Source organism: Lepidothrix coronata, unplaced genomic scaffold (assembly GCF_001604755.1).
Source record: "Lepidothrix coronata isolate B3197 unplaced genomic scaffold, Lepidothrix_coronata-1.0 Scaffold116, whole genome shotgun sequence".
In the NCBI taxonomy this organism is placed as follows: domain Eukaryota; kingdom Metazoa; phylum Chordata; class Aves; order Passeriformes; family Pipridae; genus Lepidothrix; species Lepidothrix coronata.
Genome location: NW_016690296.1, coordinates 2,327,169 through 2,351,643, shown reverse-complemented (window position 1 = coordinate 2,351,643; position 24,475 = coordinate 2,327,169). Strand labels below are relative to the sequence as shown.

At 44.0% G+C, this 24,475-nt stretch overlaps 2 protein-coding genes across 8 annotated transcripts in view; both read left to right on the top strand.

Moving 5' to 3' along the window:
- NDNF (neuron derived neurotrophic factor) overlaps window positions 1-6,902 on the top strand; it is a 30,448-nt gene extending 23,546 nt beyond the window's left edge. For all 4 annotated transcript variants that reach the window (XM_017825059.1, XM_017825057.1, XM_017825058.1 and 1 more), the window contains 3 exons: window positions 2,740-2,928; window positions 3,874-3,998; window positions 4,840-6,902. In XM_017825059.1, the coding sequence (XP_017680548.1) occupies window positions 2,740-2,928; window positions 3,874-3,998; window positions 4,840-6,230 (1,705 nt within the window). In that variant the 3' untranslated portion in view covers window positions 6,231-6,902. The remainder of the gene's footprint in view (window positions 1-2,739; window positions 2,929-3,873; window positions 3,999-4,839) is intronic.
- A 17,170-nt stretch (window positions 6,903-24,072) lies between these two features.
- Window positions 24,073-24,475, top strand: part of PRDM5 (PR/SET domain 5) — a 59,102-nt gene continuing 58,699 nt past the window's right edge. For all 4 annotated transcript variants that reach the window (XR_001876470.1, XM_017825209.1, XM_017825210.1 and 1 more), the window contains exon 1: window positions 24,073-24,277. Coding sequence is in view for 3 of the 4 variants with exons in the window: in XM_017825209.1 (XP_017680698.1) it covers window positions 24,185-24,277 (93 nt within the window). In the remaining variant the exon portion in view is untranslated. The remainder of the gene's footprint in view (window positions 24,278-24,475) is intronic.

The window sequence follows — 24,475 nt, the reverse complement described above, 5'->3', positions numbered from 1 at the left end:
GACCCCCTGGATGCTCCCTGCTCACAGTCTGGCTCCCCAGAGTGGGTCAATCCACGGGACTTTTCCCTCTGGAGTTAAAGCTCAGTTTAGAGAGAGAGAGTTTGGGAAAAAAGCGAGAGGTAAAGATGGGCCATTAGAGGGCACTTTTGCAATCCTGGAGAAGGAAAACGGTGCTTATTATTTCACTTAGGACTGTTTATTTTGGCACTCTCTTAAATTCAGTGATAAACAGCAGGCAAATCCCTCCAGTCAGCAGGAATATATCAATAAAATATTGACTCGGAGTTTAAAAGAAAAGAAAACAAGATGAACTTGTAGAAAAGGGAATAAAAGGTATTTAAGGAGGTGGCACAGTCTAGAGAGCAAAAAAAATCACACAACATATTTCACATAATTTGTATGGCTTAGCAGTGCAGTGCTTGGGCCTCAGCTTGTACCTGGCTTCTAAAAACAAATCCAAGGCAAGAAAATCATTTGATGGAAGTTTCTGAGGGCTTGGGGCGTAGAGCAGGAATTCACAGGCTCACGTCTAGCAAGTGCATTTTCTGAGGTATTTCCAGGTATTTCGGTATGGGATGGACAGGGATCACAGAACTAACCTTGATGTGTCTCCTTGCAGTTACTTTTAAGCCAAAATGCTGTTACAATTAGATAAAGGAATTAGAGGCAAATTTGTACCTCACAGCTGCTCTGTGGTTGGTAATGGGGACAGAAACACTGTTTATGGGAGTTTTTTAAGCACATTAACTGGTGAAATTATTTAAGAAGTGAAGCTTAGCCTATAATCAGAATGGTTTATTTTAACAAAGGTTACATTGCAGTGGGACTGACTATGGGAATACACAAGGCTGCAATTTCAGGGGGTTCACGTGGAGGACGCTGTCTGCAGAAAGCTCAGAGTTTCTTACCTAACCAAATAATCTGCTCTAACTGTTGTGATTAAGTTGGAAAGAATTTCTTCCCTGTTGGCCAACGATAACACTCGAAAAATCAATAAACAGCATGTTAGAGCACACGAAACTCATCCTGCTTTGTGTGAGAGGAGGTTTCTGCTGACTCCGGTGACTCGAGTCAGCAAGTATTTTGGATCTTTGCTCCAAAAGGTCAAATGCCATTGAGTTTTCTGATAAGTATCAACACTTCAGTCTGAATTCGAGGAAATATGTCTGTTGCCATCAAAAGCTGGTTGGGATAAAATCTGACAAATGCTGGGAAAGCTAAATCTGGATTTAAGTATAAGTAGCTCACCCCTCGGGGGCTTGCAGGGGGCTCTCCCTGCCCACCTGGGGCATGATGCTGGGAGAAGCTTTTGCTTTTATCTTTCCATGGTGTTCCACTCAGGGAGGGGAGGATCTGGCTGCAGATACAGGAATATGTGTCAGACCACGGAGGGAGAAGGCTGAGGAGGGCATGAGTGAAAAGAGAGGAAGATAAAATTGCATCCTGTGAGGGAATGTTTAGGATGCGTCATTCGTGGCTTACAGATGCTTTGGAATTTGCTCCATGTTTTCTCTTCCCTCTTGCATCACCAGTTTCAATGGGAAAATAGATGGAGGGCAGGGACTGAGCTGGACAGCAGGAGCTGGAAAAAACAGTAGAAAGCAGGGCAAGAATCATCTGAGATAACAGGGCCAGAGACAGTGGAGGGCAGGAGAGGGGAGTGTGTAGGAGGGGTGAGCTGAGGGGACCTGTGCATTGGTGGAAGAAACAAGGAGCTTTATGTTTGCTATTTTTGCATAAAATATTAGAGAAGGGTCAAGTGTGTGTGTGTGGAAACCCCAATCTCAGGAGTAGATTTGATCTTAAAGTTAAAAAGAAAGGGTTTGTTATAAAGTCACAGTTACCTTACAGGAGCAGTGTTTGACTGCACATTCAGCCAAGGGACAAGATAAAACTGTTCCTCCCAGCTCAGCTTTTTACCATGTTTCTCCCCAAAGCCAGTGCTAACACAGCTGAGGTAAAGACCTAAACCTCCTTTGTTTTTCCCCCCCTAATTTGAAAAAAATGTTATCATTTAGCAATTTAAACTTGATATACTTGTACCAAAAATGGACTGTTTCCCCCCCTACTCCCCCCATACCAGAACCATTATATACGAGATCATCTACTGTACTGAAAGGAGATTTCCAGCCTGTCCCACTGTATGTGTTCGGGTAGTCATTACTGACCTACTTGTAGACATAATAATGAAAGGCTGAGATTATGAATTATTGTGCCTAATTTGTAAAGGATTCTCTGCTTTTGTGTTTTGCAATTCCCATCAGGCTTGAGGATTAAACCCTGCTGAATTGCATGCTAATACCAATGTGCTTTGAATATGTGTGGGTTTATATCACATGTTTTCCTAATTCACTATTTTTGTAAAGAACAACTTCCCTGGAAGTATTTACTCTCCAAAGGATTGTTGGAAGCCCAAACGAAATCTCCTGAGGAGAGCGAGGCCGATGTCCCCTCCATCTGCTCTGTGCTGGCTTTAGCTCCCAAGTCCAGCGAGTTCTGTCTCTGCTGTGGCAAAACATCAAGCTATGGCTCTACCCAAGTATGTGGAAGGCTTTTGGTAGTGACAGGGAGAGATAAACATTTGAAAGCAGTGCATGGGCTTGCTTTCAGTTGCAGTTCAAGGTGGAAGGTGCCTGCAAAAGCGCTTATGATGTTGTTACAGGAACGCCCACGTTTCAGCAGGGAATGAGCTGCACGTGGTGCCCCCTCCTGAGGTGGGATTCCCTGTCTTTGCTGTAGGATGCTCCTGCTGCACTGCCCGCTGCTGTTGCTGCTGCTGCCACTGGGCTCCAGGCCCCAGAAGTTCCCGACCAGGGATGAGGAGCTGTTCCAAATGCAGATCCGGGACAAAGCGTTTTTTCACGATACGTCCGTCATCCCGGATGGAGCGGAAATCAGCAGCTACCTGTTCCGAGACACCCCTAAAAGGTACCTCTGCCTGGCTCAAGGGAGGAGGTCGTGCTTTGGAGATAGTAGCTCTGTTTGCTGAAATAAAAGTTGGACCCAAGCCAGAGAAATACAAATGCCAGTGTTCTGTTTGGTGAAGTAACTAACTATGCAAGTTTCCATCCCAATCTGGCCTCCCCAGCTGAGGGCCTGTCCAATTTATTTGATTTCTGGGATAAGCCCAGAGCTCCCACAGACCGCAGAATTTCCCTGAAGTGGGGCCACTAACCATGTCTGGAGGCAAAGGGAGAGGGAAGGAAATTAGAAACTACAGGCTTAGCCGACCACGCTTGTCTGTCTTCATTATTTCATATTGAACTTTAAAGTAGCAGTGTAAGGCAGTCTGATCTGAACTCCCCACTTCCAGAAAAAACTGGGGTTAGACTGGGGAAGAACCTGAGGCTCCAAAGACTTCAGGGAAGAGCAGCATTGCCATCATATCACATTTCTCCTCCAGCCTTCATCGGTGAGAAATACTTTACAATAGATGATGTTTAGAGTTTGTGGGGATGTGGGAAGGCAGCTGGATGTGTCTGCATCTATATGTACTTCTAGGGCCCTTACCTGGACATAGCATAAATGTGTGTCCTGCTTTGAAGAGCATATCCCTAAATTCCATGGTAGATCCCATTTCCCTCATTTATACCTTTGTGACTATTCACACTGCACACAGTTAGTGTAGGGGTAAAAAATGTGTCCTGACAAGGAAGTGTGAATTGTACCCCGGTGTCTGAGTGGGAGGACTCCCCTCACCTCCTTAGCTCTCGCCCACTGGCCTTCCCACATTCCCTCTGCACACACTTGCCTGTCAGTAACACTTTTGACTCCACTGTCCCACCAGGACCATCCTCGATCATGTCAGGTCAGTCCCTGCCAGTTGGCTGCCATCAGGAGTTACTGACATGTGGTCTGTTAACCTCCCCCTAGGTATTTCTTTGTGGTTGAAGAGGACAACACTCCCTTAGCAGTGACTGTGACACCATGTGATGCCCCCCTGGAGTGGAAACTGAGTGTGCAAGAGCTCCCAGAGGAAGCCAGTGGAGAAGGTTCAGGTAACAAACCACGAACAATTTTCCCTGTGCCACACAGACCTGCTTTTCTCCTGGATTTGAGGTTCCTCAAACACTGAATCTCACAGCAGGCCCAACTTTATGGTCTCCTGCTGTTTGGATCTTCAGCCCCAGTCCTGCTGTTGTGCAGGAAACAGGCAGGAGGCAGCAACATGAAAGGGAAAAGGGCTACAAAAAATAAAAAGAAAAGCTGAGGTCACAGAGGGCACTGGGTTTCCTGGGGGCTTTGCTGTGAGCTGTGTACACAAGGTAAGAACTGGAGAGACAGGGCTGGGGTTGCAGCAGGGCTGAACTCACCCCTTTGAGGGGGTAGACCTGGAGCCATGTAACTGCTGCTCAGGAGAGAAAAGGGCTTCGGCTTCCAGAGCCTCTCAACACGAGTGCTAAGCTGTCATACACACCACATGGGAGGGTACACACACCCTTGGTCCCCACTGTATTTAGCAACAAAATTTTAGCCTGACTTAGAAGGCCAAAGTCAAGGCCCAACATCCAGGAACAGGCAGGTGAGTCAGTTCTCCCTGGGGCATCTCCAGGTGGGGTGCCTGATATTCCCATGGAAGGTATTAGCTACCATTCATGAGACTCTGCTAATACTGGCCAGGTAGAATTTCTGTTGCATTTGGTTTTAACCTGAGTGCCAAACCAATTTTCCCCTCTGATTTGACAGAAGTGTTGATTACATCTTCCTCAGAAGACAAAACCTTCCTTTTCATCTCACATTTGTATTGTATGTAGCAAAATGTAGGTGTCTGTTAAAGTTTCATTTTCTCATATTCACAGGGTGTGTCTGTACAGATGTTTTTCTTTGCTTGTAATGCAGGTGACCCAGAGCCTCTTGAGCAACAGAAACAGCAGATTACCAGTGAGGAAGGCACAGAGCTCTTCTCTTACAAAGGCAACGACGTGGAGTACTTTGTGTCCTCTAGTTCCCCATCTGGGCTGTACCAACTAGATCTGCTGTCCACAGAGAAGGACACCCATTTTAAGGTGTATGCAACCACCACTCCGGAGTCGGACCAGCCTTATCCGGAATTACCTTACGATCCCAGAATCGATGTCACCTCCCTGGGATGTACAACGGTGACCCTGGCATGGAAGCCAAGTCCCACTGCCTCCCTACTGAAACAGCCAATCCAGTACTGCATAGTCATCAACAAAGAGCACAACTTCAAAAGCCTCTGCGCTGTGGAAGCCAAGCTCAGTTCTGACGACGCCTTCATGATGGCTCCCAAACCAGGCCTGGATTTCAGTCCCTTTGACTTTGCCCATTTTGGCTTCCCTGCGGACAACAACTCCGGCAAAGAGCGGGGTTTCCTGAAACCATCCAAGTTTGGGCGGCAAACACCCTCAAAGCCCAGGGTTGACCTGCATAAGGTTTGTATCGGGAACAAAAACATCTTCACCGTGTCTGACCTGAAGCCCGACACGCAGTACTACTTTGACATGTTTGCGGTGAACACCAACACCAACATGAGCACTGCGTACGTCGGCACCTTCGCCAGGACCAAGGAGGAGGCCAAGCAGAAAACAGTCGAGCTGAAGGACGGCAAAGTTACAGATGTTTTCATCAAGAGAAAGGGAGCCAAATTCCTGCGGTTTGCCCCCGTTTCATCCCACCAAAAAGTCACCTTCTCCATTCATTCGTGCCTGGATGCTGTTCAGATCCAAGTGAGAAGAGATGGAAAACTTCTCTTGTCTCAAAGCGTGGAGGGCGTGCGGCAGTTCCAGCTTCGGGGGAAAGCGAAAGCGAAGTATCTCGTTAGGCTGAAAGGAAGCAAGAAAGGTGCTTCCATGCTGAAGATCCTGGCTACAACGAGGCCCAACAAGCAGTCTTTTCCTTCTCTCCCAGAAGACACGCGGATCAAAGCCTTCGACAAGCTCCGCACGTGCTCGTCGGTCACGGTGGCCTGGCTGGGCACGCAGGAGAGGAACAAGTTCTGCATCTACAAGAGGGAAGTGGATGACAACTACAACGAAGAGCAGAAGAAAAGGGAGCAGAACCAGTGCTTGGGTCCAGACACGAGGAAGAAATCGGACAAGGTTCTCTGTAAATACTTCCACAGCCAGAACATCCAGAAAGCAGTGACCACAGAGACAATCAGGGGCCTGCAGCCTGGCAAGTCCTACCTGCTGGATGTTTACGTGATAGGGCACGGGGGGCACTCTGTGAAATACCAGAGCAAATTGGTGAAAACAAGGAAGTTCTGTTAGTGCCCCTGTACATAGAAATACATGGAACTCCGGACTGAGCGTTATCCTACTTCCAAGTATACGGATCGACTACTTGCACAGCTGAGAAGTTGTGAGCTGTATTTGTACTGTGTAGAAAAGATATCAACTTGTATATTTATGTTTACGTAAGTAATTGTTTGGAGGAACTGAGGCTGGTGCTCTCTGGCAGCACCTGGCAATGGTATTATCATGTGTCCAGTGGCCCACATGTGATGCTCAGTAGATGTCCAAGGTAGCAGGAGACCTCGGAGGAACTGGCACACCTTTGCTTCCATATTGCATGAACTGCTTCTAAATTATTTTATACTTAATAAGGCTGAGATCCATCATCTGTCCACCTTGTTACTCACACACAGAACTCACAGACGTACACCCTTTCTCTCAGTGTAGGCGGTAGGGTTTCTGTAAATTATTTTATAGAGTCTTGTTTTAAATGTTTATGTTTCTATGATTGTAAACTATTAAAATCTCCCCCCCCCAATAAAATACAGATCTAAACTAAGTATTAACTGGGCTGCACATGAAGCAGTTTCATTGCTAATGTAAATTCTTACCTAGCTGATTTCCATGTTTAAATACTGTATGTATTTCATGTACAAAGTTGCCATAACGTTATATTCCTGTACATAAAATTAAAAATATTAGATTATATATTGTTTCTTTCCTTTCCTTTTCTATTGGTATTTCCATTGTGTAGATTTCTGTAAGATACTGTGTTTCTGGATCTCAGATTTTCTGAATTTTCTCGTTTGTTTTTCCATGCCACCTTCGTTGACTCAAGAGCTTGTAGGGAGCTGCTTAATGGAAAACACACTTCAGAGAAGGAACTAGCCCAGCCCCATTTCAAGAAGCTCAGAGCAGGATACACACTGCCCCAGTCCCAGAATTAAGGTACAGGTCAGGGCCTCAGGACAGGTAACAGACTTTTTCCCTTGATCCCATCATATGTGTCAGTCTGCAGCACCCAGGCAGTGCATGTCAGGGCTTTATTCAAAGGGGGTCTCTGTTTCTTCCTTAGGTGCCTGTCCATAAAACATCTCACTGCTGTGGCTTTAGCGCTTACATCCCCCTCAGGGCTCTGAAGATACGTGTGGAGAAGCAGAGGTATGAGGGAAAGGGACCAAAATCTGAGTCAAGGCTGAAAGCAAATCCCTCTTAGGCTGCTTGACAGGGAAAACGAGACCTCTCCTTCCCTGCAGAGGTGAGCTCCAGTTTTCCATGGCCCCGTAGTGGTGAGCTCTGGAGGTTTTCCCCTCTGCTGTCCCCAGCCCGTTTCGATTTGCAGACTGGTGGGTGGCAGCAGGGTTTCATGGCTGCACAGGCTCCTGTGCCATCCCACAGCCCCAGTTTGTTGTGATTCTGCCAAGAAACAGGGGCAGATACCAGAGGAAGGCTGATCAGAAGATGCCTGCTGTGTTTAATGTGATTATATAACAAACCTAATAATTGAAGTTCAGATTTCTCTGGAGATGATCTCCTCATTTGAAAACATCTCTCTGATTTGTTAAAGGAGCTGCTTCAGCAACACACTCTTGCTAGATTACTGTGCCAGGCTGTATGTGAGCAGTAGGTAGATAGAGCTGGGAATCCTCAAGAACAGGACTGTGGTACCAAGCTTAGAGCACCAGCTGCCGGGGAGACACCTTCCCTACACTTCACTGCCCCAAAAAACTACTGAATTCCTAAGCTTACAGTTTTTAAGCATTTCTCTATTTACAGCTGCCAGTTGTGTGGGGAACAGCACCCCACACAATTCCAGCTCTATTTGTTCTTTTAACCAGATTTCTCTGTTTGGATATTTATCCAGCTCACTTGGCTTTTCTGCCTGCTTTAGCCCCTTATGTTTGCAATACGTCACAAAATTAAAGAAGTCCCCCAGATGCCTGTATCTTCTATTTCTGAGCACTGTGTTTTCAAAGAAAAACGCCACAATAGTTGTCTTTATTCCCTCTGGAATTCTTCTTTTCCTGAACAACTAGCTCTATTTGTTCTTCTGGATGAAACTGAGACCATACTAGTATCAGATCTACTAATCAGCACGTTATTATTTGAGTCTTAGTGGGCCCAAGTGGATCTGAGAGAGACAGTTCTTTGAAGGATGAAGGTAAAATAAGGGCAATAATTTAGACAGTGCAAATGTAAGTCAGCCTTAAGTGAGAGGTGACTGAAGCAGGTGTTAAAGTAAAATAGGTCTCATCTGCTGGGAAAGCTCCAGACTGAGTGTTTGGGAAAGCACAGAGCCCACAGAAGAAATCATAGCATGGGCAACGTCAAAAAATATGTATTAAAAACTTCCTAGAGAATAATGCATGGATAACTGGCATAAAAAAAAATCAAAGAAGTTGGTATATTAAATACACCAAAAATTATACAACAGGGTTTTTAAGTACAAGCCTGGAGAGGTAATTAAAATAGAAACTTATTCATAAACCTTTGTGATAGCAGAGATGAGCCCTCAAATTCTGTGGCAATACACACATCTTTGGTCTGACTGACCCCCAGAGATGGTCTCAGGCGTGCACAGCTCAGCCAGTAATGTGAGTTCTCAGTTCTACATCTACTCATTCAAGTTACCATTTCCCTTCATTCCTCTTCCATTTGATAATGTTAAACTTAAACTGTCTCCTGGCATTCCAGTGATGTTAGAAGGCGATCAGAGGAATATGAATTTTTGTTTCTTGACTCTGAGACACTTTTTATTTATTTGCCTGTTACTTCTTGCTGCTGGTTTTCTGCCTTGAAGGTGCAGCAGCAGATGATGCAGTTTTGCCCAACTACCTTTTCCCTCTTACACTGAGTTTATGTGGCCATGTGTGTGCCAAATAAAACCACACCAAAAAAGGTGGCTTTTTCCATCTGCTTTTACCCCACTTGCACTGGTTGGAGCAGCTACACAAAGCACAAGGCAGTTCCCCAGGGAAATGTCAGCCTGCTCTCCAGAGCTGTGACTCCAGAACCTGGAGGATGCAGCTGGGCCTCATTACCAGCCCCACCACTGGGGCCAGGTGACCCTGCTTCCTTTAACAAGCCTTTTCACAGGAACTGTAAAAGATGCCTGTCCTGTCCTGTCCTGGGATGAGGTGAGATGGCACTGAGTTGTTAGAGGTAGGTGATTCAGCCTGTCTTTGCTTTTTGAAGTTTGCTTTTAAGTAAAAGGAGAATATTCAGACCTACAGAGGCTTTGGGTTTGTGTTTTCGCTCTGCCAGGGGGAGTTATTTCATTTTGTATTGTGATACTGGTATTTCAGCTGGTTGGTTGTGAGTGATTAGTAAATATGGCCCTGTTAAAAAAAAGTCCTTCTTCCAGCCTCATTTTGCCAGAAAAGTATAAAAAAAAGACTGTTTACCTGTATGAGGTCTCCTGAACCTGCTAACCTCATGCATAAGAAGTTTAACTTGAGCTATGATGTCTTACTTCAGAGAGCAGACAAAAGAATTTTCCATGTCTTTTTCTGTTCTCTGAACAAAGAGTGAATAAGTGCTTCATACCACAAATGCATATTATCAATTATGTTGATAATATAATGGCAAAGCTGTTGAAAGGCTGATCTTGGATGATAGTTCATGTAGTATAACACCTGCTAGAGGTAAGCAGGGCTTATTTGTTTCACTTGATTTATAAAATGTCTGTTTGTAGCAACAAGCAGCTAAAATTACTGTAAATTTCTGCTCCAATGGCTTAGCTTAAATAAATGTTGACAGGATTATTAAGTATTAATCTTATAACGCATGCCTTGCAGAGAGACCTGAATTATCATTTTAGTTGTGGTAAAGTTCTTTTTCTAAGTCTAGTAAGACTGGTAGTGAAGTCTGTCTGACTATGTGAACTCTGGTTGTAAGATGGGAGTAACACCACAAATGAGACACACTCCTTTAGCCTGCTTTGCTTCTAGAATGAGAGCTAAGAAGTTATCCTGCTTATTCGCAAAGTATGGGGTTTTTGGATGGGAGGGAAAAGACCAGAGAGTCTGGATTACAAAATGATCTGACTCTGGTGCTCAGTGGTTTAAGGTAATTCCTAATTCATACAGATTTTACCTGGAATTGCACGTTATTTCAGGTGAAACAGAGGGATAGAGAAGAAAAACTTAAGACTTGAATGTTTTGTGAAGTAAAAGATTTTAGTGTCCCCCTCACCCTGCCTCCTGATTTCTTTAATCATTAAGTGGAAAAGTGGGTTGTAAATACTGACTTCCCCCCTCCCTGCCTTCTCAAGCCACTGTTTTTCAAATGTTGCATTTTCCCGTTGAGCTGCAGCAGCTGTTTTGGGCTGTGTAATTTAATCCTGTATGTAGAGGAGAAGCTGAGCTTTTCACATCATTTCCATATTAAACCTTTTCCCCAGTAGCTCTGTGTTGGTGAGGAAAGCCTTTCATTTACTGTCTTTACATTGTGGATTTCAGAGTCACTTTAGAGTTGCAGTGAATCCATGAAAGGCCATGACAGAACTGATACGATTCAGGGATGGTTTAGTCTTCTAAACAAGTGTTTAGACTGGTTTATAAACTTGTGGTATTAATCCTGTCAGAGATGCAAGTTCTTACTTCATCTCATCTGTTCAGTGGTTCCAAAGCCTCCTTTGGAAGAATGCTTTTATCACTTCTCTAAAGTCCACAACACTGGTTATAATAATCATAATCCTCAGCTTGCCTAGAAAACCACTGCTGATACCAGGGTGAGGGGGACATCCTCCCTCCCCTCTTTCTTAAAGCCATTTCTTTTTAAAAGCTATTTATAAATGTAAGTTTAAGTGACCTGATAACACTGATAGGTTTCTTGAATGCAGATAGTTACTACTTCCCAGCACAGCTTGTCTGTTTATCTAAAAGGGACTTATCTATCTCTAAATAGGCACGAGTGAATAATGAATGTATAGCTGGCATCTGATCTTGCATCCATTGTGTATTTTGGAAAGCTGACCAAATTCCAAGTTGGTTTCTGCCTGCTGAAAAGCGTGTAGAGTTGAGGTACCCTTTGATGAACTGCTAGATAAATGTTTATAATTTGCTTTAAGAAGAGATCCTCTCCTCCTCTGGAGACTTTCCTTACTGATCCTGTGCACAGTGAGGAAAACTGAAAAAAGAGCAGGTGGAAATGCTGTTACTTGGATACTTGCTGTTTATAGACACAAAATAATATGACTGTTAAAAGGGATGTTACACCTCAGAGGCAGATAACTTATCATCAGGGCGGGATGATGATGGTGGGAGGGTGTCCCCTTCTGGGCAGTTCACCATGGTTGTTATTTTGCTCCTTGGAATAAGGGCCTACTCCTCTTCTGTGTCCCGGGGAGTGAATTAATTCTTTGAGGACACAAGGGTGAGGATCCCTTGCTGAGCATGGGCAGGGCTCACACATGGGCTGTGGGCACTCTTGAGACTTTTTCCTCCCACAGGCCCGTGCATATGCCAGCTGCAGTCTGGCCCCATTAGCATTACTGCGTTTATTCTCTTCAATTCCCCATCACACAACTGGAAAGCTGAATAAACACAAATACATTGACTCCAATTTGCTTGGTATGGCCTTATAATTAGAAGCTGGAGCCAGCTCTCCCCATTTGCCGTGCAACAGGGAGGCATTGTTCCTCCTCTTGGCTTTTGTTTTCCCAAGTGCTGTCTCTTCGGGGCCATTCTTTCACAGACCACAGACTTATTTGGGCTTTTCTGTTAGTGTTTGACACATGTAAAGCTAATGGGCAGGTACACCAAGCCAGTGGAGATGCTGTGCTGTTCTGGAGGGCTGGTTCAGTCTGTGTGCAGAGCAGAGCAGCTGCAGGCCGCCTGCAGATGTTGACCAGGCGGGCAGTTGCTCCTGAGTGATTCCATTATGTTTCCTCAGATCCTTCTTTGAGTGCTGTTGGGCAACTGCTCCTAACCTCTAATGGCTTCCTTATGTCCTTCCCCTGTCTTGTTCCGGCTGTGCAGCTGCTGGGCAGGCCAGCACGGTTTGCAGGCAGATGATGCCTGATGGGGTACAGACAGTGCAGGGGTTCTGCTTCCTCTGTAATAGGTGACAGCTGAGGGCTGGGTAACTGCTCTCCTACCCTCTCCAGAGTGGGTGGAGCAGACCTAAAGGACTTGGAGAAAAGTCTGTGCCTGCTGCTTTGGTGTGGGCAGCAGGTTAAAGCAAGTTACAACTGTTTCTGGATCCTGTTTAGTCCCAGGTTCCCTGTTGGTATCAACAAAGGCCCTTTTCTCATTGTGTTTGGGAGCTGTTTGATCACTCTCCTCTGGCCTTGCTCAAGCAGCATTACAGCTGATTGTATAATAACTCAGTCTAGCATTCATGACATGCTTTGTAGGAGGCTCTGCCCAGAGGTTTTGATCAGCAGCTCCTAGTTCAGATGGAGTATGGAAGTGGAGACAGGATTTTGTAACTCTCCAGTCTTTACCAGAGCCTTGTGTTTCTTTATATCCAAGTGTGCAGGAATTGCTTCTGAGATCAGAGCTGTTTCTGAGCTCACATTGTGCCCTTGTGAGCATAGCTCGTGATGCTGTCACTCACTCACCCTTCCAAAAGAGGTAAAGCTTGACAAAGCCGCTACTTCTGTGCTGCACATAGTAGCTAAGTCTTTGTCATCATAATTAAATGAAACACCAAAATACCTCTGTCATTAAAAAAAAAAGAAATAAATCTTTGACAAGAGCTTTGAGGTGGGTCTGTCCAGACCTCTTCTCTCAAAGAGCTTTTAAACTCAACCCTCAGGTTTTCTTTGAGCAAGGCCTACACCAGAGAAACGCTTGCAACAGAGACAAGAGAGAGGAAAGACAGACTAGACATGGGGAAGGGCTTATAAACAGATCCCCTGCTGCTTGCTTTGTCCTTGCTTCCAGCCTTGGTTTCAGTCAGCTCTGAGGCTTTTGGGGCTGAAGCAGCCGGCAAGTTCATTCTGGTCCCTAGTGAACTTTTCCCATTGTCACTGGGCTTGTTTTTGGTTTCTCCTGCTGCTCTTGGCCCTCTACTGAGCCTGATCTGTGTGCTTGTGTCTCCTTGCTCTTTGCTTCTCCCCACTTAAGCACACCCAGGAGCTCACAAATGAAGATACTTCATCTTTCCCCCTGCAGGGGGGCCCACTTGGCTCTGTCTCTCCCTTTAAAGGAAGATAATAAACTAAGAGAAACAAATAAATTGGATACTGTCTGTCCTAGCCCCTAACAGAGATATTTTTTTCTGGAAGAAGAAGGGTATGTTGTGGTAAATGTCAAATGTGCAATATAAATATTTAGCTACTGTTAACTCATCTGTTAATGTTTCCTGGCTGTCTTTTCGAAGTCGTTTGTGTGCTTCTTTGTGTGATGTTTCCATCATACCATACTGTTCTCTTCCATCTCAAAATACAGCCGTTTTTTTGAGTTCCCATATAATGGAGAAAATGTGCAGTTACCCACAGCTCCAGTTTGTGCAAAGGTTAACTGGGTGATCTCTTTGACTGCCCTGTAGCTCAGCTGGAAGTTGTGTTTTCTAGTTGCTTTTCTTGTGGCCTGGGCTGCTTATTTCTGCTGGTTCAGGAGAAGTGCTCATAGTGAAGAGTGGAGGTTTGGTATTTGGTGTATTTTCTGCATGGCATGAAGAATTTTGCTTACATTTTCCACTCTTGTCCACCTCCTGTGTGAATGCAAGTGCAGGTGTCTGCTTGGCATAGGGGCTTCCATTAAGAGGAAGGATCTGCTGGGTAGTGATTCAGTGATCCTGGGAACTGTAACAAACCTTCCTCTGCTAAAATAACACAGCTCCCACACTGCTCTGCACAATGAACATGGTTCCTTTCTTCCTGCTCCAGCCTCAATCTTCCTAGTAAGTTCAGAGGAGTTGCTATGGTGGAAAAACCCATCCGTAAATTAACCACCAGTGTAATGAAAAGTTATGCAAATCTATAACATCCAACCAGTCCCCTGGCACTCCAACAGCAGGACACCCCACAATGCAGTGACAAACAATGATACTGAGGGAGAGGAACGGACATGCAAGGAACAAACAATATTAACGAGAATAGAGGCACATTTTCATTAAATGAAAACATCTTAAACAATGACCTTTCTGACAAACCACAGAAATAGCAAACACGCAGCATTTTTAATAACTGTTCCATACTGGAGTTTTGCACACATACCCCCTGGAAGCTTAATGCAGTCCAAATGTCTATCCCTTGGACAAGGCCTGTGGGCATGTGCTCTTTGATGGCTCAAGGAACAAGTGACAGCTTGCAGGTTACTCAAACCTGCAGGAAATCCACGTTCCTGATTGTACCTCTCTCCATTTCAATGTGGATTTTTAACTGTGAGGAAAACATCAAATGATTTTGTTGTTTTCATGGGGGGGAAGTGAGGGGAGAAAGGAAATGAAATTATTGGTAAATTACCTACCCTAAAAGGGTATATTGAAGTCTACTAAAAACTACTTATCTTGAATTTAGTCCAAGCCAGCTCTAGTTCCTACTGATGTACACAACATCATTATCATATTGCATTTGAAATGGATAAATATCTTCATTTATGTGATCATGGGTTTTTTGGTTGCTGTGTCCCATTAGGCAGATGCTGTAAGCTGGACAGAGGGGACAAAATGCCATGTGGGGTGATGCCAAAATTAATAGCTGTTATTTCCTGGACTTCTCAGAGCAGTAGATTGCTTATGAAGAAAGTATTTGGTTTATTTTTAGATAATTGAAACCTTTTAAATTCTCATTTTTGACAGCTTTCATCAATGGGATGTATCAGGTGAAATAACTGTCTGGTTCTTAAATTAGGGGATATTATGTGACTTTAATCTTTCATAACAGTATTTATTAAGAACAAATTTTTGAAAGCCAACTGAAGAGAATTAGAGAGTAATTGCATTCAACTAAATGTAGATTATTGAGTTAAAATACCTGTGATGGACAAATGCTTCACCTGTGTCTATTGTTTTGCTCCAAGCCTTTTATATTGTTCTTTTTCCTCTGTCTTTTATCACAGTTCATTGTTAGTTATTATGAATATTCTCCAGCCTTCAAAATTTCATTAGAAGTGATGGTTTTGCCTACAGCCTCCAAGTCTGTAAAGAGGTGAAACAAAGGAAAATAAACTACTGCCATTCTTCTTTGATGGTGTTTTATCAGAACTGAAGTACGTGGTATACAACGCAGTAACTCTCATTGCAGTTTGTAAACTAAATGGAAGTAATGCAGTGTCAAGAGCTATTGCACAAATGCTAAAATGCAGCAACTCGAAATAGCAAAAAGATGGTTTCTTTCTGAGAAATCATAGAGAAGAAGTGGAGACTCTGCTTCTGTTCTTTGCCGGGGGCTCTGTGTGTATGGATGTGCCTATGGGAGGAGCAGGTTGGTGGGTTCAGAGATCCACTGGTTCGACAGGCAGGACCATAACAGCAGCTGCATACTGAGTGCTCTGCATCCCCTGTGCTTCCTTCCCTCCCAGTTTTCCCCAGGGCTCCCTTCATGCAGTAAGAATACCCTTGCTTAGGCACAGATCAGGCAAAACCATGTGAGTTGTGTTGTATCCTGTGACTGTGAGCAGGTTCTTGCTTTTCATGCCCGTTAACAGAGCAGTGAAGTGTGTGTGCTGTGCAGGGTGGTCACAGACACGCTGTACAAAGACTGGTGTGGCTGCTCCTTGAGTGCAGACAGGGCTTCTCTCAGACTTTCTGGGATGAGTTATTACAGTTCCGGCAGACTTTCATATAATTTCGAAAAGGGCATGTTAATGTCTTGTACCTCTCGGAAGACACACTTCTAAATAAGATGCAGCTGCACTGTGTTTTCGGGCCGTTCCCTCGGTGCTTTAGGAGAAGGGATGACTAACTCATTTACGGCAATCCTGGGCAGTCATAACTTGATGTGCCACCAGTGTCCAGATGCCTCGGGGCGCCTGGCGGGCTACGACTTAAAACCTAACTTAAAAAACACAATGGGACCGAGGGGGGGAAACAGCAACCCTATTGTATGATAAATAGAACAGTGTCCCACAAACAATCTCCAACCCAAACTCTGCGCAGCCCGACCCAGAGGGGTGCCATTGTGCTCTCTGAAATGGCAGAGCAGAGAGCAGCACACGCGGAGGGAAAGCATTTATGTAGGCAGGCTTTGCACATGGCCAGAACCAGCTACAGCTTCAGGCTGAGCACAGGAGTTGCTAGTCTTGTTAACCTTCAGAAAGGAAGCAATGGCAGGCATCTTACAGATGTCTTTCTAGAGCTATTGCTTTTTTTCAGAAACTGTGCTTTTCAGAGCCTCTTACAAACCTGTACATATATACGCAGACTCTGTTCCATTGGTCCTTCCCTACCCATTTCAGACAGCTACAGAACTCCTTGCTAACTTCAGTCTGCTCTCAAAATCAACTTCTGCCCTGGAATGTAGTTTTAATGGGCCTGTATCAAGAGTTTGTATCAGCTTCTGCTCCTAGTGAACAGTGAAAGTGGTTCGTGGGAGGGTGCCATGGGAGAACCTCTCCCCCAGTTAACTCAGTGTCCAGGCATCTCTGCCTTGTGAAGCTGAGTAGACCTGTAGAGCTTAAATAGAAGGCTCTGTCTGAAAGAGTCAACTTGTTTGAATCATTCTACTGTTGCTTCTAAGAAAGAACATATTTTTTTAATTTTTGTCTTGATTTTGAGAACACAAAAATAACAAAGGGAATAAAGACAAATTATATTTTTGTCTTTAATCCCTCTATTGCTTTCAAAACTGAGTAGCTTCACTAGTAAGAACACAATCTTTGAAATAGCTATTGGTTTTCTTAATTTTTCTTCTGTTGTTTGCTTGTTTTTCTGATGTACATAAGTAATTTTACAGTTGATCTTTACAGAACTTGGCAACAATACCCAAAGCTCATTTGAGTTGTGTATTTGATGATTCTTGCGTCTTACATTTTTTTTTTTTTGGAATCTAGTTTCACATCTTGATGTTTTGGACAGTTGCTGAGTACCCAGGGTGTCAGATGAAATATAACGGGCATTAGAGTTGTTAAATGGAAGTGTTCAACAGAAAAGCCATTTTCAAATATTCATCCTGCATGGTTTAATGAGAACCTAATGCCTGACAAATGTTGGTGGTTTGATGTTTTTGGTGGGTTTGGTTGGTTTTTGTTAGGCTCAGTTCATTCTAAACATGCATGGGGTACCCCTGATTTCGAACTTACCGTCTCCACCCCTAATGGTTTGGCCACCTGGGTTTTTGTGTGGTATCTCAGGTCAAACACCACTGATTTTTGTGAATTCAGCACTTCATAAAAGCAAGGAGGGGAGAAATAAATAATTGGGGTCTGTAAATACTGGAGTCTCGTGCCAGTCCTTGAAACACACAGTCTCTTTGAATTCAAAGTCTGCAAGATACACCAAAGTGGTGAATTGGAGAGGATTCAGAGAAAAAATTTAAAGTTCTTTGAAGGGAATGGGGGAAGTATTTGATTGGTACAAGTTGAGGGTGTTTTTCCAGTAGAAAGGAATACTAGAAATGCAAAAATGAAGCAGGAATGAAGACAAGACATGAGTAAAAAGCCTGGAAAGGGGTGAGAAGGGAAAGCAGTAGGTATGCAGGCTGCAATGCAAGAAGGCAATACTTAAATGTGGAACCTAGTCTGAGATGACAAGTGTTGCCTCTTAGGTGAACCTCGGAACTAGGTTTAGCTTTTAAGCTAGGGGGTGCAGATGTATTTGTGCTCCCATTTCCTGTAGGCCTTAGAACAAATTGTTCTCTTCTGGGACCAGCTTTCCTGACCAGGGGAATTAAATTTCTCCAGCTCACAGTTCAGGAAGAAACTAACACATATGTAGTGTGGTTAGCTGGAAGACTTAAGCCTTCCACTTGTAGTTCAGACACAAGGTAGTGGACATTGATCCTGTTGAAAAGAAGGTAACTCAAATGCTGTTTTTCTGGGAACGGGAGGAAAACAGTGAGCACAATTATGTGAAAGATGACCTGAGACAAATCTCTGAGCAAAGAGAGCAGAGATTGTGCAAATGTGCTCAGAATGCCAGAATGGATTTTCCATAGCTGGCAGTTGTGGGAAATACCTTCTGTGTGTGTGTAGCCATTCTCCAAGGACTTAGAAACATTCTATGCAGCAGCTTAACGTTACCCAATGTAGTGGAGGTTCATGGAGAAGTGAAAATATGAATATCCAACCCCATGTGGCAGACATGAAAGTAAAAGTTCAGTCATGAGAGCTGTCATCCATCTGCTATAATAATAATAATATTAGCAAACCACTGTGAGTTCATAGTAGTCGGCTGTCTTCCTGCTGCAGGAAAACCCAACATGGTGTTCCAGCTTCATGTCCTGCTCAGGAATGGTGGAAAAATACTTGACAGCATTAAAGCTCTTTCAGGGCTTTAGAAGGAATTTGTTGTGTGATTGGACTGCCAAATATGATGAGTTAAAGGATAGTCACAGAGCAGGTACTGAAAGGGAACCTAATTTCCATGTTTTTTCAACAAATAAAAATAGCTGCACAGAGCAGGAATTGCCTTGGTGACAAAGCTGGTGTCACAGGAAGATCCCTCTCAGGATTAGGCAGCAAGTAGAAGAGGAATTAGGTAAATGTAAGGCTATTGCTCCCTGAAGGAGCATATGATGAGCACCAGTGCAGGGTGTGATGGGAAGCTGGGCCTGAGGAGGTGTGACCTCTGTGCAGCAGGGCAGGTGTGTGAATGGTGAGGACTGAAGGAACCAGCTCACCAGGGAGAGGCTGGATCTGGAAAGTCACTTGCCATCAATGAAGGAAAGGGTGAGCCGATCCTGAAGGGGCTGACAGGAAAAGCAGGGCGTGTGACAGCAATTTAGGAAACTGCTCTCAGGCTGCAATAGGATATCCCTGAGCCGGGGAAGACACTTTTACAGTGTGTGAGGATGTGGCCCAGTTCATGTGCTGCTGCATTAAGTGGTTCTGTCAGCTGCTGTTTCTGAGGAAAATAATGGCTTACACTAAATGTTGTAAAATAAGTATTTGGAGCTCTGTGCTTTAGTTTCTGTGTTTCCAAGATTCCCTAGGTTCGTGGTTTTCTGTGGTTTTATATAGGAGCATAACATGTGAGTGTACCAGAGGTCACCCCATGTCCAGTAGCAGTTTCCTTTAAAGTAGTTTTAATGTACTTGAAGACTGTTATTTGATATCCAGAGGTTTTCTGTTCTCTGGACTGAACACCTGAATGTCTTCAATAATTCTTCTGAGGCCGTATCTATTAGACTTCTGTCTATGGTTGTCATCTGGACTTCACTTCTCCTTTGTCTGTAAAGCCTGTAGCTCCTACAGATATACTCCTCATGATTTTTCTTAACAAAACCACGTCATAACTTTGCTGTTGCACTTTTTTCCTAGAAATGTGATGCCTCAAAATGAATCCAGTTCTCCAGCTGAGGCTGAGCCAACACTGACGTTGATTTTTGTCTTGCAGTTTTTCATCCTGGGTGTATAAACAGGAGTACATGTTATATTTTCACATCAGGAAAATAACTTTGACTCGGGTTCAGCTTAAGACCCACTATTGCTTTGAGTAGTTTTTTCTCAAGAGTATTAGTCATGTAAAATTTTGTCTTTTTTTTCTTAAGCCTTAGTTTAGAACCCTCTCAATCAATGGGACTGAACACTTAATATGCCATCAGCTTGGGAATGTAAATAAAAATGTATGTATTTTAGTATTTTCAAAGGGGAAGGAGAAAAATTTTAGTTCTGAAATCCTGGCACCAACTTTAGGACTTCAAATATGAGAAAGGAATTTTGACAGCAATTGCTCTGTACATGTAAGCAACGAATGAGACATCAATTTTATCTTAGAATTTACAGCTTTGCATGACCTTGAGTATCACAACACAAGAAGTCTGTATTAGTCTACGGAAAACCCAAAAAGCCAACTGTGCATAGATTAGAAGAGAGATTTGGTAGGGAAATAACTTTTTAGTTGCAATGTTTACTGAATTCAAAAAGCTTCAAAAGAATCAGTGTAGGAAAAAAAAGACAAGACACAAAAAACCCCAATCCTCAAAAATAGCTCTGCAAGGAATTTTGCTCAGCACATCAAAGTGCATTAGGGAAAGAACAGCTTAAGTTTTTCAGATCACCAGAAAATACAGACAAAACAAACACTGTTAGAACTGGAAAAAAACCCACTGAGACAGTGAGTAGATGGGACTTTTTGCCACATTTACTTCAGAAAGAAGATTGTTTTACACAAGAGATCGAGTTTTTAGTTGGTAATATGACATATGGTTTAAGATGACTCCATGTCAACACAACTTGTTCCAGGTACTTAGTCCCTGAGCCTGGTGATGACTACTGGCAAGGGTGCCACCGTCCCCAGAGCAGGGCAGGCTTTAAAGGCCCACACAGCTCTTACTAAGCTCTGGGAGTTCATTTGCTGCCTCTGTTTCCAAATCTTTCACTTGAGTGTGCTGCACTTGGATTTGCCTTCAAAAACACTGCAAGGGGTCATCATGTCTGCATGTGCTGGCACTGTTGTGTGGGCTAAAGTTCCATATCCAGCTTGTCAAGGCCAGGTTGGATGGAGCTCTGAGCTACCTGGTCTAGTGGAAGCTGTCCCTGCCCATGGCAGGGGATTGGAACTGGATGAGCTTTAAGTTCCCTTCCAATCCCCTCAGATTCTGCCATTAGACAAGCTGGAACCTTTGCTTCCTGAAAACTTCAATGCAAAATGAGACAGTACAAAGCCTTCTTTCCATCCTGGTCCAGGTACTGCACTGTAGAAGGTTGGGGAGTCATTCATGATGAAAAAAGAACATTTGGGATCATTGAAGTTAAGGACTTTGTACCTCATCAGAGAAACAGGCTTGGCAAATTCCAGGGAAATACCTGACTGAAACATTTGCAGAGCTAAACATTATTTTCACACTAGAAATGTGCAGGCACACAGGAACTAAGGCAATACTGTACATGTCTTGCAAATAGGGTACGATCCAGATGAGATAAAGATTGCTTTTAAAGAGCTGCTCCTGATCTTACCAGGTTATAAGGGCAAGTGGATAGGGTTGGAGAGGAGATTGGTAGATTCAGGAAGGAAGTTTTCAAAACACACTTGCAAACTTGATTAAACTGCAGTGCAGGAATTTTGTGTGGACCAGAGATGATACTACACCATCTAAACAAGGGATTAGCTGTGAACAGCCATTCTTTCTTCTGCATAACATGTTTTCCTTCTAAGCTGCTGGATGCTTCAGCATCTGGCATGCTTATTTCTGGAATCTTGAAGACTATTTTGGTCTTATATCTTTTAATTTCCTAGAATGTGACATATTAAGTATGACACTTAATTAACTGTTCCTCAAGTGAAGGAGTAACATCCTGTGCTCCTGGTATGATGTTGCAATGAGTACTGTAACTCCAGACAAAACCCCTTCTAATTATTTTGTTTGTCACCACACGTGGATTCCTGCCATGGAATTTCATTTGGGGCATAGCAGCTTTCATGGCTACCTAAGAACTTCCTTCTGAAAATGCCTCTTTCTCTTTCCAAGGAAAGTTATGGAAATAATTCCTGACAGCATTAGGCTTCAAACCTGAAGGCTGCTGGATGTCCTTGTGTTTCTCCTTAGTGCTCCGTGTAGTTCTAAACACGCAAATAGGGAGCAACATGGAAACAGTGGGTCAACATGTTCAGCTTCTCTGTACTGGATTGCAAATGAGTTACAGCTTTAAGGTTAATGGCTGATTAATTTAAATTAAAAAGAAATAACAGGTGGACAAGCAGTTGTGAATATCTGATCCACGTCACAACACCCAGTACACTATGGAAGGAGAGGCTGATGTCCCTTTTTTTCCAGTGCTACAGCATCTCTTCGAACTTTTTAAACTGAACAAGACACAGGTAACTGCTTTCCTTGTTGAATAAATAATAGATGAGGTTTACAAAATAAAATAATTAGTCTTGTGTGCCTAAAGAGCTTAAAACCAAGACGTACAAATGCATTGCAAGTTGTGCTGTATTATTACATTTAACTGCATGTAAAAAGAAATCCTTTAAGGCTCAAAATGAAGGACCCCAAAGCTTTTGTTTTGTTTTGTTTTCATAAGAGAAAAATACTGAGGCCTTAATAAACTGTAAAATGATTTTAAAATATTCATAGCCTTTGGAAAAGGTCAAAGGGAAAATGATGCCAACGTTTTTATTTGATATTTATTAAGACAGACTGGAATCCACTCAAGAAAGTGTTCTGGTCTACAAAAATACTAACTATATTCATTTATGCATATGGAAGCTTTGGAGCTGGATCTTAATTAAAAGAATAGTTAAATTTTGCTCTTACTCTTAAAACTGAAGCAGTTTCCTCAGGCAACCTATTTCTCCTCAGGTCAATTTATTTGTTTTTGAATCTTAGAATTTTTACTTCTGTAGATTTAGATGCCCCATTTTTATTCCTTTTTTTATTACTAAATTAACAGTGAGTGTCCAGGCTCTCTCAATCAAGGTGTAAAACCTCTGTGTCTGGTTTTCATTCCAAAATCGTTCTTTCAACCATGTTGTTGGAGTCTCTTCTTCCTTTTGTTTTTCCTGTCAAAGTGGGGGCCTCATCTAATTTACCAGAGCATTTGCTCATATATTGAATATCATGCAGTACCACCTACATTTTTCTGTATATACACGTGTGTTAGTGCGAATGTACGTTACCTTTGATAAAGATTTTTTTAATAGAGCTTTATGATGCTAAACTATGACTCTGTGGATGCTAAATGGAAAACGGCATCATTGTGTGCAACATGTAAGGGAACAAAAAATAGTCAAAGGCACTTTCATGTTCAGTTAGGCGTGGTTTTTTTTATTTTATTTTTCCCTCAATATCTGCCTAAGGACTGGCAGAAATTCAACTGATCCAAAGCAATACATGCACTTCTGTGATGATCTGTTCGCTATCATGCGGTAAATGAAATTCTGGACATTTTTCATTCCTTCCTTCTTGGTGGAAACTAGGAGCTTTTAATACTCTACTATTTATACATCTGTTAATGTCTCTGGAAGAATACTAAGAGGAAGAGGTTATTACGCTCCAGGGAGTGGCTTGATTATTATTATTATTAGCAGCACAATTTTAAAATATGTCTATAAATAGAGTTTTCCCCCCTTTTCCTTCTGCTTGCCTCACGTGCCTTCATACTTTGCAGTTTTGAGTGCATAATCAGATGTAACCTTTCCAGCTCCGGCACTACTTCAGTTTAGAGAGCAACACTGTGTGCATGACGTGGACTGAAACCCCAATGCAAAATAATCAGTTTTCTATAGAGAAAGGTCAGTGTTGGATATTGTAGTTTTATTTCACAGAGGTGTTCATAGGGTTGCTGGTGTGCGGCATCAGCAACCTGCTAGAGTGAAACCTTCCTCCCTGTTCAACTACACCGTGTGTGGTTTTAGTTAGAAACTAAGTCGCTGCAAGACAACCGCGCTGCGAGAATACACAGGATGCTAATTTTTAGAGGGGAAAAAACGGTGATGCTTGCGTTCTTTTGAGGTCGCTCAGTTTCTGGCAGTCCCCTCAGAGACTGGCAATCCCCGAGAGTGAAGGATTAAAGGAGTTTCGGAAGGCGAACCTGGGTTCACCCAGATTCCTGCAATACAAAATAAATAAATAAATAAATAAATAAAACCAAAACCCGAGGGTAAATCCGAGCCGGACGCCCCGGCCCCTCGCGCCCTTCCCGGCCCCTCGCGCCCTTCCCGGCCCCTCGCGCCCTTCCCGGCCCCTCGCGCCCTTCCCGGCCCCTCGCGCCCTTCCCGGGCGCGCGCGCCCCCTGCGGCCGCCCCGCCCCGTCCCGCGCGCTGGCCCCTCCCCTCCCCTCAGGAGCCGGGAGAGCCCCGCATCCAGCCCCCTCTTCCTGCCGCCTGCCCCCGCTCTCTCTCTCTCTCGCGCGCGCTTCTCCCGGTGGGATGGAAGTCCCCCGGAACCCTCCTCCTCCCCCGTAAGCAGGCGGCGGGGGCCCGAGTTCGGTGCAAAAATGCTGGGCATGTACGTGCCGGATAGGTTCGCCCTGAAGTCGTCCCGGGTGCAGGACGGGATGGGGCTCTTCACGGCCCGCAGAGTGAAGAAGGTGGGTGATGGCGGGGGAACGGCCCGGCCCGGCCCGGCGGGGAGCGGCTGCCACGTATCACCGGGGAGCGGGGCGGCTTCCCCCGCCCCTCTGCCCCGCTCCAAACTTCGCCTCAGCCGCGCTGTGCCCGCCCGGGCTCCGACTCCTCACGGGAGGCACCGCCCGCCTTTTCCCCCTCCCCGGTACAAGGAGCCTCCC